Source organism: Monodelphis domestica, chromosome 5 (genome assembly GCF_027887165.1).
Source record: "Monodelphis domestica isolate mMonDom1 chromosome 5, mMonDom1.pri, whole genome shotgun sequence".
Taxonomy (NCBI): Eukaryota; Metazoa; Chordata; class Mammalia; order Didelphimorphia; family Didelphidae; genus Monodelphis; species Monodelphis domestica.
In genome coordinates, this window is record NC_077231.1 from 104,067,485 (window position 1) to 104,087,245 (window position 19,761).

Here is a 19,761-nt window from a genome sequence, read left to right on the forward strand (position 1 = left end):
ATTGGTTTAGAGTGGCATAATTATAGGCTCTCCTTTGGCCTGGGATTCCTGTCCTGATTATTCTTTTGTAGACTAGGCTTTTAGGTGGGCATAATAGACTGCTCTGTTCTTTGGTGCTGTGCCAAACTGTTGCTGCTAGCTTCTGAATTTTGGCCTTTTTCTTTCTGTACATTTCCCAGGGCTAACCTACTGTTTGGTAAACCCAAAGACCCCAGCTTTTGGTATAAGAACTCACTATTTAACAAGAACTTCTGGGAAAGTTGTAAAACAATATGGAAGAAATTAGATATTGACCAGTATCTTACATCCTATAATCTGTGATGGCAATCTCATGTCATGTGTGCCAAGGAGGACATGCAGAGACCTCTTTGTGGGTATGCCCAGGCTCCTGACTTGGCTGGCTGGGAACCTGGCCCCACCCCTCGAATGCAGGGGGTGGGACATTTTAGCCTCTCTCCACTGTCACAGGGGCTGAACTTGGCCAGCTCCAAAGGGGACAGCCTTCCCTGAGGAGTGTAGCTGGCCCAGGGCTAGTAGCCTAGTCCTGACCCCCTCAAATGTAAGGGGTGGGTATGGGGCACTGGAGACTCCCCACAGAGCTCAGCCCTGCTCCAAGGCCTCCCCCACCCAAATTCAGGGGTGGATGGAGCACTGCATGCAGTCAAGGGGCAGAGTATACAGTTGGGGGGCATGGCATGCTACAGGGGTGGGGGTGGGCATGGGCATGGGCATGCAGCCTGGGTAGGTGGGTGAGAGGGACATAGCACTGGGTTCCTAAAAAGTTCCGAAAGTTTTACTATCACTGTCCTATACCAAATAAGATCAAAATGGGTATATGATTTAGATATAAAGAATGATACCATACGTAAATTAGGGAGACATAGAATAGTTTACCTGATAGATCTTTGGAGAAGGAAAGAATTTATGGCCAAACAAGAGATAGAGAGCATTATAAGGTGAATAATTTTGATTTGGTTATAAACAATTTTGAATATATTAAATTTAAAAGTTCATGTACAAACAAAACCATTGTAAATGAGGTCAGAAGGGAAACAACAAACTGGGGAAAATTTTTATAATAAATTTCTCAGATAAAGGTCTAATTTCTCAAATCAAGAGAACTAAGTTAAATTTATGAGAATACAAGTCATTTCTCAATTGACAAGTAGTCAAAGGATATGAACAAGCAATTTTTAGATTAAGAAATCAAAGTTATCATTAATATGAAAAAATGTTCTAAATCACTCTTGATTAGAGAAATGCAAATTAAAACAACACTGAGGTACCACCTCACTCCTATCTATTTGATTGGCCAATATGGAAATTAATAAATGTTGGATTGGATGTAGCAAAATTGGGATACTAATTTTTGTGGGTGGAGTTGTGAACTGATCCAACTCTTCTGGATGATAATTTGGAACTAGGTCTAAAGGGCCATAAAATTGTGTATTCCCTTTGATCCTATAATACCACTACTATGTCTTTATCCCAAAGAAATCATAAAAACTGGTAAAGGATCTACTTTCAAGAAAATACTTAATAGCTCTTTTTTTGATGGCAAAGATATGGAAATTATAGGATTGTCCATCAGTTGGGGAAAGTCTGAACAAACTGATATGTGTTGGTGATAGAATACGATTGTGCTATAAGAAAATATAAAAAGGAAACATTTCAGAAAAAGCTGGAAAGATCTACATGAATTGATAGAGAACAAAATAAGCAGAACCTGGGAGAGCATCATACATAGTAACAGCAATATTTTACAATGATCAATTGTGAAAAACTTAGCTACTCTCAGCAATGCAATGATCTGGGACATTTCTGAAGGACTTATGATGGGGAATGCTATACACTTCCATAGAAAGAACTGTTGGAGCCAAATGTGATTAGAGCATATTATCTTTCACATCATTTCATTTAAAGTTTTTTTTGGGGGGGGAGTTGGTTTTGTATGTGTATGCTCTTACAACATTGACCAATATGGAAGTGGGTTTTGCATGACAATACATGTATAGTCCAGATCAAATTACTTACCATCCCTGAGTAGGGGGAGGGAAGGGTGGGAGGGAAATGGTTTGGATCTTATAATTTTGGAAAATTTATCTTGAAAATTATTATTACATGTTACTGGGAAAGTAAAATATCTTTGAATAAAAAAGAATTACACAAGACTTAGCAGCTGCAACACTAAAAGAACGCAGGACTTGGAACACAGCATTTCGTTGAGCCAAAGAACTGAGCTTACAACCAAGAATAACATATCCAGCAAAGATGAACAATTATAAAAGGTAAAAAAAAATTGATATTTAACCTAAATTGATATATAATTATACTAAGGAAGTTTCAACTATTCCTTGGGGGAGGGGGGCAATCCAGAACTCAGTAGAAAATTTGATCTATAAGAAACATACAAAGGTAATGAAAGACCAATCATAACCAACCCAAAAGCTCTAATTGTTTGATTCTTGTATGGGAAAATGTCATCTAGGGCCTTTGAGAATGGCATCATTTCCTGGGTATTTTAAAGGGGCATTTATGTATGGAAGAATCAAGGTTATGAGTAAATATATTAGACTGATCTAAAATGATAGTAGAGTAGACCAGGAAGAAGTAGGGTAGAATGGTTATCTCAAAAGTAGGAAGAATGAATGGAGGAACTGCCTCAGAGAAGGATAGAAGGAAGTGGAGAACTGGTAATACTAGAACTTTACTCCCATCAGGCCCTGGATTAAGAGAGAACAACATACACAATTAGAACAATAAAAATGTTCTTGAAGGGAGATAGCATAAAGGAGGGATTAGTGGTCCCCTCAGGGGATAGAATAAAAGAGGAAAGGACAAGAGAATAAGAAAAGGGAGGAAAGGGAAATATAATTAGAGAGGAGAATGTATCAAAAGGTAGAGGGGTAAGGTGAGGGGATCTGGAGGGATTCTTAGGACAAGATAGGAAAGGTGGTTTTACATTTAAACTTGTATCAAGCTGTAGGAGGTTATGGTTGGAGGCGTGGAATAAGAAAGAGATTTTTATGAAAGGTGGATAGAATAAGAATTAAAAGGTAAGAGGGAAGAAACAAGGGAGTGACTATTGGAAAGGTGGACCAGGTTGGAAGTAGGAGGGCAAGGGGAGAAGATAAGGGAGAATTTTTGGGGAAAGGTGTGAATTGGAGAGGTATTGAATATTTGAGGAAGGATATGTCAGAAAGAAATATGTCAGAAGTGTTGGAGGGGGTACAATGAAGTGGAACAGAGTAGAAGGAAATAAGACAGCTAGTACCTATGACATTGAGTATAAATCAGATGAATTCATCACTGGAAAGAAAATGGATAGCAGAAGGGGTCAAAAACCAGGACCTCACAATATTATTTACAAGAAACACTTGGAAAATGAGAGACACCCACAAAGTGAAAGTGAGGGGCTAGAGCAGAATATTTGATACTTCAGTTGATCCAGAGAAGGCAGGGGTAGCAATCACAATCTCTGGCAGAATTGGGGCTAAAATGATATAATTGGACATGATGAACAAGGTAACTATATTATGTTGGGAGGGGTACTATGGAGAATGAAACAGTATCGACATTGGAACTGTATGCACCAAGTGTTATATAGATTTTTAAAGGAAAAACTAAAGATACAAATGGAAATAGATAACAAAATAATTAGAATAGGGGATTTTAATTTTCCCTTCTCAGAACTTGATAAATTTAACCAAAAAATAAGCACAAAGGAGATGAATTGAACCTTAGATAAATTAAATATAATGGACATCTGGAGAATTCCCACACACCTGCATGAAGTTAGTAGTAGATCTAAGGCTAATCATTCACATAATCCAGACATAGATTCTGGTGGGACAACAATAGTTTAGAGAGTATTCTGCAAACATCTTACTTTAACACTCATGTTAAAGTCATGTTATGAAGGTAATCCTGCATTTCTCAGGAGTTCTGGTATTGGAACAAAAGTTCCACTGGGTATGACCAAGCTTGAAAGACTTGGTTTTGGAAAGAGTATGGTCCTAGCAGCAAATTTTCTCTACTGCCTAATGACCAATCTTAGCTAAATATGACTCTGGTAAAGAACCAGATGGGTTAAATTGATCAAATTAAATGCTCATAGGAACATGGAGAAACAGACCTGATATTACCTAAACCAGAAAACAAGATAGAAATATACATTGAGAATTATAAAGCTCATACTCTTTGCCTTAGGAATCCCATAACTATGATTAGACCCAAAAGGCATTATTTAGAGGGTAAAAAACTGTGTATATATATGAAAGTATTAATGGAAGATTTGTTTGTAATGACAAAATAACCGGAAGTAACACAAATTTGATGATTTGGAGAAATGGCTGGATAGATTGTAATATTTAAATATCATGGATTGTATTATTGAAATGACAAATATTGGAAATATAAAGAAACATGAAGAGATGAGAAGGGAAGGAAAGAAAATAAGAAAAATACATATTATGATTATATCAAGAAAAATAGCCACAAAATCAAGAGAAAAAAGTATCGAAGTAAAACAGATTCAAAGTGAGCTTAAAAACAGGATATTCATATTAGTACACATACAATTCTCATATTCCTAAGCAAATTGTAAACAACAAAAAGAGAATGGTCTCAATTTTTTCAGTTAAATCTGAGACCAAGTTCTTAGTTGAGAAGATGGGAATTAGAGGAAGTATGGAAGGTTTGAGGAGTGATTCAAAGGTTTGGAAGAGCTGCTGTGGGGGGAGGAAGTGAGTTAGGGAAGGATTTCCTAGGAGTAGTGAGAGTACATTTGAGGTTATATAACAAACCCTCAATCTGGTTTAGCACCACTTGCCCAGTTGAGGGTAACTAATGAGCCAGAAACCCATCATTGAGTTAGAGGGATGTCTGTCCCAAGCATGCGAAAACTTCTCCCTATAGAATGCACAGATGAGAACAGTTGTTCTAACAGTCATTAAGGGGGCTGAAGTAAGTGCTGTGGAGCCCTTTGAATTTAGTCAGACACTGATGACATCAAAGTCATCCTCTGCATCCCAGATCATCACCAGTTATCCTGACATGTGTCTTAACACTGGCCTTCAGTGACTCTGAAAGAGAGAGTAAGGCTGATGACTTTGTGCAACTCTGTCTCACTTAAATCAAATTTCAAGCACAAGTCAAGACCACCCTGTGATATCAATTGGTCCTCTTCAAAAATACAGGACAAACAACAACATATAACATAAATTTATAGTGAATCTAGTCAACATTGTTTTATGATTTTCTCTACCTTCTTTCAGCAGCACTTGTTGAAGAGCAAAAGCAATGTTGGGAGTGATCCAAGGCAGAGGCTTGGCCTAGGGCAAGATAAGTGACATGATAAAGAGACTTTGAGGGCTCTAGAGGACAGTGTAGAGAGGAACTACCAGGGAAGGGTCAAAATGGGGAAAGGAGAGTATATAGCTCATAAGAGGGTGGTGGCCTAGCAGAGAATTGAGAGTTTGGGAAATTGTAGAATGGGTAGCTTTGTATTGGTTTTTGTGAAATATTTAAAGAACCATTGAGTAGAACCAAGAGGACATTATACACAAGTACAGATTTAATACTTGAAGAATAAATTGTGAATGTTACCTCCAAAGAATGAACTGAAAAATAGAAACATGAAGGACATTATGTATATACATATACATACATAATGTCCTTCATGTTTCTAGTATATACATATGTATATACATTATGTATATACATAATGTCCTTCATGTTTCTATTTTTGTTTATATATATATATATATATATATATATATATATATATATATATATATATATATCTGTCTCCTGGATGATGCCTTCGATGATTCAGGGAGGTATTGAGACACTTATAAATAAGTTCTATTAATTAATGATAATAATAATAAATAATAAATCAGGAAGAAAAAAACATAGGAAGACCTCTGTTGCTTTGAGTATGATGCCTTTGGAGGATTTTCAAAAGATCACTGATTAGTATTCTTTAGAGTGAGGATTAGATGCTGGAAGATCTATGGAACATACGTTACCACTTTAATGAGATCATATGACCATCGCCTTTTAGTCCCTTGGACTCTTCCTAGCATACTTTCTTAATTTATCAATCTAACCAATAATCTACTATGGTCAAAATGGTCGTTAATCTCCATGTTAAAGACCTTATATTTAAGTCCCTTCTGTTTTCATTTTTTCATTTTTTAAATTATTTCACATGGGAAATCATGCAATAAATATGACATCTTTAAAGAATTGGAGAAACTTTTAACAATATGCCATAAAAGGAGTTTTCCATTTGAAAAAGATAATAGAGTGTATAAAAATATTCGTAGAATCAGCCTGGACTTATAGTCCTTGTAGAAGAAAACTAGTATTACTTTGAAGTTGAATGAAGTTATTTTAGGCACATGAAAGAATGTTAGTTCTTGCTATCCAAATAAATGGTATTGTGCAAAAATTATATTGTTAAATAGGAATATAGAAAAAGCAGAAATGGTAAGACTAAAATAAAAGATTCAAAAAATTGTGAATAGATTTCATGAAGTAGGAAGTTTGGCAGATATATAGTCATGTAAAAATAACATTTTCATTAAGCAATCATGGTTTTATTTGTTCCTTTCCCTTTTAACTTTGCATACCCTTAGGCATATTATTTTGCCAATCTGGACCTCAGTTTTGTCATCTCCAAAATGAGAGTGTTATATCACCTGACTTCTGAGTTATACAGAATACTTCTACTTCTTTGTTGTAATACTATCTTATTTCTAAACCTTTACTTTCTGTCTCAGTAACAACTCTTAAGACAGAAAGGCAAGAGATAGGTAAATGAGGTTAAGTGATTTGCCCAGAGTTACACAGCTAGGAACGCATAAGGCCTGGTTTGAACCAAGGTCCTTCTAACTCCAGGCCTTGCGGTCTATCTGTTGTTTCACATAGATGGCCTGACACCATCTTTTAAAGTATTCCCCCCTACCCCTTAATATAAACATTAGAAATAGAATATTAGACTCAGTGGCTCCATGACAATATGGTAGGGCATCTTCAGATGTGATTTATGATCGAGAATTTCAATTTGGAAAAAGCAGTACTTGGCTTGGATTCAAGATTCATCAAAGGAGACTGAGAAGCAGCAATCAGACAGGTAGGAGAAGAACGAAAGGGAGAGCTGGATTACAAAAACTTAGAGAGGAAAGAATATTCAGGAAAAAAGTGTCATCAACAGTGTCAAATGCTGCACAAAGAACACAGGATGAAGATTGAGAATACACCATTATATTTGGTGATTAAGAGTTGTATCAGAACCTTTGGTAAAGCACTTTCATTTGAATGATGAGTTTGGAAGCCAGATTGCCTAATCAGGGGAGCTTTTCATGGACAATAATCTTGAATCAGTGTTTGAGAAATTGAACTGTATGTTTAGTTATCATTACCAATTCATATTCAAATATAATTATTTAGAATTCTAATATATACCTATCCTCATCTCAGAGGAGTTGTTCTGTATATCCTTTTATACACAATCATACACACACACACACACACACACAGAGTTTTATAAGTATATGAAACTCATCACAACCCAAAGATGGGTTTTTAGAGAATAAGGTAAGTTAAATTATGTTGGTAAATTCCATGTTTTATGAATTCTTTTTTGCCTTGAGTTTAAGATACCAATTGAATTATGTTCCAAATAAGTTCTAAAGATTTAAAGAAATTTTGAAAACAGCCTCTTTAGAACTCAGTTAAACATAAACAGCAGTATGATCATCCTTTCATGATTGAAATTAGTGATTGTATTGCTTCAAAACACCATGCATCTGTCTAATTAAGTAGCTGTTGGGCTTGCAGACTCTAAATTAATAGGCAAGCTAAAAAGACTCTTAAAATTAATGACCACTAATTTTGGTCATTTGCTCTATTTTGTAGAAGCTCAGAGATGTGTTGAGAGTAATGTGTATATACTATCGGCTTTTTAATTAAGCCTTTCACCAGTCCATACAAATACATTTAGCTCAGTTATAATATATATTTGTAGAGCTTTTCTAAATAGTTTTTCTAAATATTTTTACACTTAGCTTATCTACGTTAATGGAAAAAGAAAAATAGCTTTATTTTAGTGAATAGTTTGCTTAAAATTTTCTAGTCTTTTAAAAAGACTTTAATAGGAATATATTTTTTAAATTTATCCATTTTATTTCAAGGGAAAGACTCTAGTGCTTTTAAAAAAAGCCATTCCAATAGTGAAATTAGTGATTTCATATATTTCTTTTTGTCTATTTTAGGATGACTACCTTAGAGTAGTTAATATTATATCCAAGAAACCACCACTGCTAGACAGACCTGGTGAAGGAGGCTACAGTAGATATGATTACAGTCTTGTTGATTACCAAGAATATGACGAGGGCCGCAGTTTTTCTCATGATCGAAGAAGTGGTACACCCCACAGAGGCGTATGTAAATTCCCCCTGCCCCCCATAACTTTTTTGTTCTTATACTTAAGAAAAGTTGATTGGATGCAATTTTTGACTCCTCTATGGCCATTTAGATAGTTGAGAAAATCTTTCTGGCTTGATGGTCTTAAAATGCCCACTGCATAGAGGTGGTCAATGAGAACTACATAGGCAGTGTATCTTCATCTGTCCTCTTTTCACCAGAGGGGCAAGTGATTGGTTCATCTATTAACATGTCACACAGCTAAGAATGAATAGATGGTCCCTCTGTGTGGGTGTTCTTAACATTGAATATCTATCTGTAATTGTTTTGATTTAAAAGAAGGCAGTAGAATTCATTTCTGTTAGAGTTGTCAAAATTCAATATATATGATGTTTGTGTGTGTGTGTGTGTGTGTGTGTGTGTGTGTGTGTGTGATGTGCACTTGGTAAATATGACAATTCTCACTGGATCAGAGTGTCAGGATGTAAGGTATAAGAAATCTGGAAGAGGGGTTGATTTAGGTTATGTAGGACTTTGAATGTTAAATAGAAGATTTTGTATTTGATCCTAAAGGTAATAGGTAACCACTAGAGCTTGTGGAGTAGGAGGTGACAATTTTAGATCTGTCTTAAGAATATCACTTTGCTGTCTGAATAGAGGATGACCTGGAGTAGGGAGAGACTGGTAGCAGGCAGTGTAACCAGCTAACTTTTGGCAATAGCCCAGGAGTGAGGTGATGAGGGCCTGTATCAGGAGAGAAGGAGGGATATTAAAGATGCTACAGAGGTGAAAATGACAAGCCATGGCATTAGATTGGATTTGGGAGAGAAAGATGAGAGATAGTGAGGTGTTGAGAATGTTATCTAGGTTTAGAGCCTGGAGGATTGGCAGGATGCTGGGGCAATAATTGTCATTAATAGGTTACTGGCTTTCTTGCTGTTCCACAAATAAGATACTCCATTTCTTAGTTCTGGTCATTTTCTCCCATGCCTTGGATGCTCTCCTTCCTCAACTCTGTTTTCTGGCTTCCATTAAGTCCCAACTAAAACCCCATTCTCTCATTAAATTATTTCCTATTTATCCTGCATGTAACTCATTTGTTTGTGTCTCTTGAATTACATTGTGAGCTTCTTGAGGGCAAGGACTATGTTTTGCTCTTTTTTTAATACACTTAGTATAGTGCCTAGCATGTAGTAGACACTTCATAAATACTTATTGACTGACTTACTAATTTATAGGGCATATAGAGAAATTTTAAAGTAATTCACAAAATATTAACCTAGATTCGTTTAGCCAAATCCCCCCCCCCCAAAAAAAAAATTGTGCTTCGACTACATTCAGAATCTATCAGCTCTCTGTGGAGTTGAGTAACATGTTTTATCAGGAGGTTTCTCAAAGTTTGGTTGCTTCTGTTGTGTTGATTAGGATTCATAAGTCTTTCAAGTTGTTCTGTCTACTTCACTTTGTTCATACAAATCCTTAAACATTTTTCTAAAATTTCATCATCATTTCTTAAAATAGAGTAGCATTCCATCACATACTTGTACCATACTTGTTCCATCCCTCAATTTCCAATTCTTTGCCACCATGAAAAAAAAATATTTGTGTGTGTGTGTGTGTGTGTGTGTGTGTGTATGTGTGTGTGTGTATATATCTATATATATACACACATATACCCTTTTCTTCTCTCTTGGAGTTATAGACCTTGTAGTGAGTGATATCACTGGATCAAAGGGTATGCTCAGTTTATTAGCTTTTTGGCCTAAGTTCCAAATTGCTTTCTAGAATAATGCACCTCTTTTTATGCACCTGTTTTTTCACAGCTTCTCTAGCATTTGTCTTTTTCCTTTTCTACCATGTGATGTGTGTTAGGTGATACCTCAGAATTAAGTTAATTTCTATTTCTCTTATTATTGGTGACTTAAAACTTTTTTTTTATTCTGAAAACTACTTATTCATATCTTTTGGCTGTTTATCAATTGGGATACTCCAATTTTAGGCATTTTTATTTTTCTTAGGTTTAGGAATTCATTTTCCTTTTGAAGGGTCAGGAATAGGGGATTGGATATATGATTTCACTGGTATAGTGAACTCACAGTAAGGAAACTTCTATCATTCCAAATTGATACCACTTCTGCAACTTAAAATGTTGCCCAGACATTCTAAAGGAGAGGTTAGGTAACTTGACTAGGGCCACATAGTATGTGCCAGAGACAGGTCTTAAACCCACATCTTCCTGATTTCAACACAAAAACTATCCACTGTACTATGCAGCATGGCTGAAGAAATGGGGAAAATAAATTGGAGCGGACAAGTCTGTTAGTGAATTGGGAAATGAGAATAGGCACTATAATTTCTTTTAAGTCATCATGATCTTGGATTAAATTCAGGAAAACCCCAAGATTTATTTTTCTTCTTGTTGCTTTATTATGTATGAAATTAACAGGTTCTTTTTCTTTGCAGTAATAATATAGATGTAATATTTTTTTTTCCTTAAAAGCTCTGGGCATTTAAATTATTTTTAGGATTTTGAGTATTTATTCTTTCATTGAAAAAATGTTTCTGTTACTAAAGACTTTGAGCTTTTTAAGTTGTCTTTCCTGATATTTTGAAATATTATTTACTGGAAGTCATTGAAGAGTTTAGAATGTTACAGTTGTGAAACTGCTATACTATTTACTATTTAAGTAGAAAATAGTTGCCAAATTTAGTTAGCTATCCATTTTATGTGTTTTCTTTAAACATGAATTATTCATGTTAACTATCTATTTCTGAACTAATTCCCACTAGTCATTCAACGTAAACAAAAAAGGAAGTCAAAAGATCAGATTATTTTGTTTTGTTCTATAACAGATCTTTAACACTTTGTTCATCCTATAGTTTCTTTTCTGCTTTACCTTTTCAAAATAAAAGTTTCTGCTATGTAAAATGATTTGAATACTAATTTTGTTATAAGATTGGGGGGCCAATAAGTAAATCATTAAAATTACTCTATACTATTTCAAGTTAATGATTTATAGTAAATAAATAGCATAGTCAATAAGTAAATAATTGAAATTACCCCCACTCCAATTTAAAGTCAAGGCACCTAGGTGGTACAGTGGATAGAAGGCCAATCTTAGATTCAAGAAAACTCATCTTCCTGATTTAAAATCTTATCTTAGAGATTTACCGTCTCACCCTGAACAAGTCACTTAACCCCATTTGCCTCAGTTTTCTCATCTGTAAAATGAACTGGAAAAGGAAATAGCAAACTACTTTATTATCTTTAAAAAAGAAATTATTTTTAAAACCCATACCTGCTGTCTTAGAATCAATACTGTGTATTGGTTCCAAGGCAGGAGAGTGGTAAGGGCTAGGCAGTGGGGGTTAAGTGACTTGCTTAGTCACACAGCTAGGAAGTGTCTGTCTGAGTCCAGATTTGAACCTAGGACCTTCCATATTTAGGCCTGACTCTCAATCCACTGAACCACCCAGCTGTCCCCTACTCTATCATCTTTGCTATTAATCACTACTCCCTATTTCCTTTCCCCTTCTGTTATCCCCACCACTCCCTTATTCCCTTCCTACTTCACTATAGAGTAAGGTAGGGTAGTTGTTATTGCCTCTCTATGCCAATTATGATGAGAATAAAGTTTAAGCATTGCCCATCACCACCTTCATCTTCCCCTCCACTGTAATAGTTTTTTATACATCTTTAAGTAAAATAATTACTCCCTTCTACCTCTCTTCCCTTCCCTTTCTTTGAGTGTAATCATCTTTTTCTATCCTTGATTTTTGCACATCATGTCATCCTAATCAGTTACTCTCATACCTTCTGTCTGTATACTCCTAACTGTTCTAATATTGATAAAAAATTTTAAGAGTTCAAATGTCATCTTTCCATGTAGGAATGAATATAAACATTTTGACCTTATTGAATCCCTTACATTTTCTCTTTCTTATTTACTTATTTATGTGCCTCTTGAGTCTTGTATTTGGACATCAAATTTTCTGTTTAGGTCTCATCTTTTCTCATCAAGAATGTCTGGAAGTCTTCTATTTTATTAAATGACCATTTTTCATCCTGAAAGAAAGAAAGTTTTGCTTGGTAAGTGATTCTGGCTTGTAAAACTAATTCTTTTGCTTTCTGGAATAAGCCTTGTAATCCTTTAGTATGGAGGCTGCTAAGTACTGTGTAATCCAGTCTAAATCTCCATGGTATTTGAATTGTTTTTAGCAACTTGTAGTATTTTCTTCTTGGTCTTGGAGTTCTTGAATTTATTTATAATATTCCTGGGAGTTGTCTTTTGGAATTTATTTCTGGAGGTGATCTGTGGATTCTTTCCATTTTAATTTTACTTTCTTGTTCAAGAATGTCAGCAGGCAGTTTTCATTGATAATTTCTTGTAATATGATGTCTAGACTTTTTTTTAAATCATAGTTTTCAGGTAGTCTGATAATTCTTAAATTGATTTTCCTGGATCTGTTTTCCAGGTCATTTGTTTTTTCAATGAGATATTTCATTTTTTTCATTCTTTTAATTTTGTTTTATTATTTCTTGATGTCTCATGAATTCATTAGCTTTTACTTGCTCAGTTTTAGTTTTCATGGAATCATTTTCTTCAATGAACTTTTGAACCTCTTTTCTATTTGGCCAATTCTATTTTTTAAGGAATTCTTTTTCTTCATTGTATTTTTGTACTCTTTTTCCTTTTGGTTTGCATTGATTTAATTTTTCTTCTCCATTTTTCCTCTGGGTCTTGTAATTGATTTTTTGAAGTACTTTTTGAGCTCTTTAAGAGCTTCACACCAATTCATATTTTTCTTTGAAGTTTTGAATGTGTTTGTTTGCTTTCACTGCCCTATTTTGTATCTGTGCCTTGTTCTCTTTTTTGTCTCCATAAAAATTTTCTATGGTTATGTGTTTTCTCTGATGTCTGTTCATTTCCCTAGCCTTTTTCTTTACTTTTACTTTTATCTTAATGGTGGGCGATGTTCTTATGGTATAGAGGGCACTCTCTTAAACTTCTTTTTTTCCTTGATGTTAGCTCTATTTCTGGGTTTTTGCAAGTTTCAGTTTTTCCAAGCTCTTATTATGTTCTGTCACCCAGGAGCTCTGAAATCCACCTTCTATTGCTCATTTAAGCTCCCCATGGGATTGCTGAAAGCTTGCAGGGCTCATAGCACTATGAGCTTCCTTGTGCTGGGACCTCTGGTTTGAATATGGGCTTTGGGCTTGCGTAGGCCAGACATCCTGCATATTGCCTTTCTCAGGGCCATGGGACCTTGCCTTGGGCTTAGGCATGTGCTATTGGCCACACTCTGCTCTTACAGAGGTCAGGGACAGTGTGGACTGCCTTGAATTGAGGTTCAGGTCCTCACTGCTTCCTTGGACAAGGGCTCTAGGTCTTCCCTTTGGTTTGTATCAGCTAGGAGCCCTGCTAACACCTTAGTGTTGGGGCTTGGGACCTCAGTTTGGGCTTGGGCAGGGGCTCAGAGCCTCACTCTGGGACTGTTTCTATAAGACACACTGTGGACTGCCCTTTGCTGGTTTTGGGACCTCACTGCAGTCTTGCTATGGGGCTTGGACCTTTAAGGAATGTACCTGAGATTGCACTGCTATTGATTTAGGCAGTGTCTTGAAGTTGATTTGGGTGCAGGTTCAAAACCTGGATTGGTAGATGTGGAGTAGATTTTGGACTTGCTTTTGGCTTGGGCTGGTATTCCTTAGTGTAGCCTTGCTGTGACTGTGCTCCCTCTCACCCCAGTGAACCAGACCTTCTTTGCCTAACCTTCAAGTTGTTTTCTATAAGAGGGTTATTTCTCTGTCCCCTTGTTGGTTCTTTCACTCTAGTATTCATTTTGAAGTGTTATTTTAAGATTGGTTGGAGAAGATTCTCAGAGTAGTTCAAAATTTCCCTGCTTCTACTCCACTACCTTCGCCACTAACCTCATATAGGTTCACAAAGAGTCAGGCATGATTGAATATCGACATTTAAAGCCTTGATATGTATTTTTTAAAACCCTTGCCTTCCATCCTAGAATCAATACTCTGTATTGGTTCCAAGGCAGAAGAGTGGTAAGGGCTAGGCAATGGGGGGGGGTGGTGTCAAATGACTTGTCCATGGTCACACAGCTAGGAAGTGTCTGAGGCCAGATTTGAACCCAGGACCTCCTGTCTCTGGGTCTGACTCTCAATCCAATGAGCCACCCAGCAGTTCCCTAAAGCCCTGATATTTTAACATCATATATGAGAGCATTTTTTCTACTGAAATAATCACAATCTTTGGACTAAATGCAAATAGGTCCTTGCATCAATTTTATATCTTTGAAAGCCATAGGCTGAAATGCAGTGATGTTGCATGGGAAGTATGTTTGAATAAATTAAACTTGGTTATGTCCTAAGAGTTTTCTATAAATACGAATGCACTTCAGTCCAAAGGGGTTTGAGTGAGTAATTAGCTATGAGGCACTGTCCCATCCATGGAGTCCCTGAGAAGGAATTGCTTACTTATAGGGAAATAGAGAGTGCTTCATTCTCTGTCTCCTTTCCACTCAATCCCTTGACTGCATTAGACCTTTATAAATATTTGAGGGTTCAAAGGATTTTGGGATTTCTCATTTGCCCGTTGGCTTCCTAGCATTGTTCCCAATAGAACAACATCTAGTGGCACTGTCTTCTTTGGGAGGCAAGAACAAATTGGATATGACAAGAAAGGCAAATTCAGGGAGTTCAATTAAAAAAACCAAGAACTTATGCCATACAGAATGGGAATTTCATGAGTTTCCTACAAAGGCAAAAAGGACTTATAGCAGAGAAATCTCTTGGATACTAGTAGGCCAGTCTTTTTTCCAGGACACAAAGTTTGGTTTTTCATCTGAAGGGTGTGACTTCCATAGGCACCTAATCCTTGGAGAGGACAGTGTACTCTGAGATCTCTATAGGGATGGAGCTCTTCTTTTCTTTTCCTCCTCTCTCTCCCTCTTTCCCCTTCTCTCCTTCCCTTATCGTCCATCTTAGAATCAATATTAGTTCCAAGTGGTAAGAGCTACACAGTGAGGGTTAAGTGGCTTTTTCAGAGTCATATAGCTAGATTAAGCTTTCTTTTTGAAATTAAAAGCCTGATTTTCTTTTCCTTTTCAAACGAGTCACTGATTAAACCCCAAATTATGTTTACAGATCTGGAGGGGTGGGGTACTTATTATGAGACAGAAAGTGTCACTACCTCTATCCCATTTGGACTTCATACTAGCTTTGTTGTAGCACTTCATAATTGAGTCTAGAGCAAAATATGCCCCTCTGGGAGAAGAAGACTAAGGCTCCCAGTTCTCCCTAGAGTTAGTGGATTAGTATTGCATATGAGCTCCAAGCCAAATTGATTTGTTTTCTTCCTTAAAAGTTGAAGGGGAGTAGTTTTGGATTGACCCCAGACACCTAATCTCTTTAAAGTGTTCTCCTATGTGGCATTCTTTTTGATAAGGCAGTCTTTCTTTTCCTTTCGCTTTAATATTGTTTTGGGATTAAAAAAAGACCTTCTGTAACCATTATAGTAGGCAGTAACTTGGAACTTCGTACAATGTTGATTTGTTAAATTGGAAGTATGAAATAATGTTACTCATTTTGATTACATTTCTGTGCCACATAGACTTTCTTAACACTTTTGGCATGAAGCCCTTCAGACATTCAAAAAGAATTATGCAAAATGTCCCCAAGTTACCAAAGAGTGATTTAGTATTTGGAGCAGTGAACTTTGTGGACATTCTCTATTAGAGTTGCTGAGGAGAGTACATATATAAGTGGTGTCAAAAGGGGCTGAGAATTGTAAGAGTAGAGGCTGATAGAGAAAATGAACCAAATCACCTCACCCCATCTAAAACTGGTGTAAAGAACACTGGTACTATAACCAGATTTAGATGAGCTCTTCTTAAATTGGAGTTCATAGACTCCCAAAATATCTGTGGCGAGATTTTTTTAGGGGATCTTACAGCTTTTCTCCCACCAGCATAATTGATTTCCTTTGTAATATTATGTATTTTATTGTATGTATAAGAACATTATTCTGAAAGGGTACATAAGAGTTTCAACAGACTGCCAAATGGAGTCTTTGACACCCCCTCCCCCCATATGAAAAGATTGATGATCAATTTAAATCTTTTTGAAAAGCATTGGATGGAGCACAATGATGTTGCCGAGGATTGATTGATTAAGGAAATGTAGTCATACTCTGATTAAATTGCAAACCAGTTCATGACCCAAGGATTTGAGGGTATTGGTCAAGCCAAGAGGAAGTATTCCAGCCAGATTTTTGAAAAGGAATTTCTTAAGGAGCGAGAAGAGTTCATTGGACTCAGTTTTCTTTTTATCCAATCACTTGGGCTGAGGAGGACTCTGTAAAATTTAAGGGTTCAGAGGACTTTTGGATTTACCAACTTTCCCAATATTACCCCAGTTGGCAACAGTGTCTTCAAGGCAGATTCAAGAAGCTCAGTGAAAAAGCGACATCATATCTAAGAGAAAACTTAATGAGTTTTACACAAAGGGATGAAAATGACTTTTAGGAAACTTGGAGGTATGAATTGCCTTTTTTACCATGTATTTTCTCTGAGTTTGAGTTCACTTTCCCCAGTATTCTTCTAATAGGATAGTGTGTCACAGACTTGGTGAGGGGGATGGGAGAGAATACTTTAGTATCTGCTTCTTACAATATATTGATGCTCTTGATTGACTAATCGATGTCAACTGATAATCATGGAGAGATGACTACTGAAATATAACCTTAGAGAGACATTTTCCAACCCCTGGGGAACCCCTAAAAGTCAATTAGCTAGTATATCTGTTGGTTGGGAATAGAATCCTTAGCATTTACAAAAGGGCTACCTATTGAGTTTAATTCATCAAACTCTTAAAAACTGATAGTTACAATTTGAGAATAAGAAAAAAAATTACAGTGGGGGGTAATTAGATATGTAAACATAGATATGTTGGAAGATATGGTGCTAAGCACAAACTACTACACTAAAGAAAGGAAGATTACTTTTCTTTCAGGGTCTTTCTAGAGAAGACTTAAGGCAAGAGATGACATCCATAGGTCTTTTAGAAAGAAAAAAAATTTACCTTTTTTAAAAAATTGCTAAAAATGTAAATAAATGTCACTTTATTAACAAAGTTACTTTTATTATAATATTAATTTTAAACAGGGACACTTCTTAGCCCACTTTCAGGAGAAATGAGTATTCTTTAAAAAGTTATTGGGTGCTATTGGATATCTATTTTTTAGTATACACATTATAGATGCAGGACTTGTTATTAGGTGACTTTTTTTTAGGGCTGGTTACTTCAGTTGTTGCTAATTGGAACTCATAAGGCATGTAAAAAGACTAAAAATCAATATTTGTGTTCTTTTTTCTTTCCTGGCTGACTAAACCACTATTTTTATTATTTATTGCTATTGTTATTTTGATATGCATTTTCCAGGATTAATGTTAGGAAACATGGGGGCAACTATAGATATCTCAGTGGACAGAGAGCCAGTCCTAGAGATGAGAGGGCTTGGGTTCAAATGTGGCCTCAGATACTTTCTAGCTATGTGACCCTAGATTAGTTACTTAACCCCTGTTACCCAAGCCTCTGCCACTCTTCTGCCTTGGTATCCTTAGTATCAATTCTAAGACAGAAGGTAAGGATTTAAAAAAAAAAAAGAAAAGGAAGTATGCATTTTGCTGACACATGAGTGATTGATGTTTTCAGAATATAGGTTGTTCTTAGTTTTAATTGTAGCTGGGAAAGGAAATGATCAAATGAGAAGAACAAGGTAGTAGGTTCAATATAGGTTTTAAATCTTAAAAAGACTGGAATCAGTCATCAAAGACAAGTTAAGTAAAAATTCAGAAATAATACTTGAGAAGACATACTTAGGCTCTGACCTCAAACAAATTAATATCCTTTATGCTAACAGTTTGTCTGGGACAGAGAACAGTTATGACTATGATGACAGACTAGCATCTATATAATACCTCCTATGTGTTAGGCACATACCATTTTGATCCAGCCACAACTCTGGGAGGTAGGAATCATTATTCTCATTTTACACTTGAGAAAACTGAGTCATGCAGAGAGTCTGACTTGCCCAAGATCATACAGTTAGTGTCTAAGACTGGTCTGAATTCTTAAAGAACAAACTGGCTTAGGTTCTTAAATATTTAAGTGGGGTAGCTAATAATCCTCTCTTCTCAGCCAGACTTCTTTTTGTTATTAAAACAATTATCTATAAACCTCAGGTCCAAAAATATTCCAAAAAAAAAAAGGGGGTTTTGTTTTCATCTGCAAGTTTTAGCCACTGAGGTTCATAAATTTAGACCCTTATAGGTCACCCCATCAAGTTTAACTACTGGCCCCTTTGACTCCAAATCTAACACAGTTCTTCAAATATGTTTAGTTTATCCAAAATAGTTACAGTTTTAGTTTCATAGTCATTCTAGCTATGCTTAGCCAAAATAATTTAAATGTAATATATGTATGTATCCAAATGTATATAAAATATCTTTTTATGTTACAGGATGAGCCCAGCTACCGATGGACAAGGGATGATCATCCCATAAGTAGACAGCCTGACTATAGGTAATAAAATAAAAATAACATATTAATGTTACTTCTTTCACACCTTTTAGGTGTGTGTTATCAGGTTTCATTTTTGGTGTACTTTGAATTAGCTCAGCATCTGAATCTTAATTTTGGATAAATATTTAAAATGTCTTTATTAGGTTGTTGATGTTTCTCCCATGCAATAAATGCTTATTATATTCCTAGTACAGCCATACTTTTATTCTAGTGACTGTGCAGTATGTTCATGAATGTTTTCCAGCATATAATGTATTTAGCTGAGTAACTACTTCTATATTTGTATATAGTTTCTTTTTTTTAAACCCTTACCTTCCATCTAAGAATCAATACTGTATATTGGTTCTAAGGAAGAAGAGTTGTAATGGCTAGGCTGTAAGTGTTAAGTGACTTGCCCAAGGTCACACAACTAGGAAGTGTCTCGGCCCAAATTTGAACCCAGGACCTCCTGTCTCTGGGCCTCACTCTCAATTCACTGAGCCACCTAGCTGCCCCCATATAATTTCTATAAGAAGTTTCAAAGAAGTAACCGTGATGGTTTTTTCTCTTAATTGTTTATGAAAAAGAACTTCTATTCATTTTCTCTTCACTTATGGTATGAAATACAAAAAATCCAAAGAAGTTTTAAAGCTATTGAAAAAAATTTCATATTTTGAATACCCTGATACCTACCTTTAGGTAGGTAGTAGTATATAACCCAGCAGCCCCCATGACATCAATGTTTTAAG

General features: G+C 35.9%; 1 protein-coding gene across 7 annotated transcripts in view; it reads left to right on the forward strand.

The window, feature by feature from the left end:
- PPHLN1 (periphilin 1) overlaps positions 1-19,761 on the forward strand; it is a 176,985-nt gene that overhangs the window by 24,994 nt on the left and 132,230 nt on the right. For 4 of the 7 annotated variants that reach the window (XM_007503153.3, XM_007503154.3, XM_056798996.1 and 1 more), the window contains exon 4: positions 18,972-19,033. In XM_007503153.3, the coding sequence (XP_007503215.1) occupies positions 18,972-19,033 (62 nt within the window). Of the gene's footprint in view, positions 1-8,282; positions 8,451-18,971; positions 19,034-19,761 lie in introns of all 7 variants that reach the window. The other 3 variants (XM_007503151.3, XM_007503152.3, XM_016425696.2) reach the window with 1 other exon arrangement.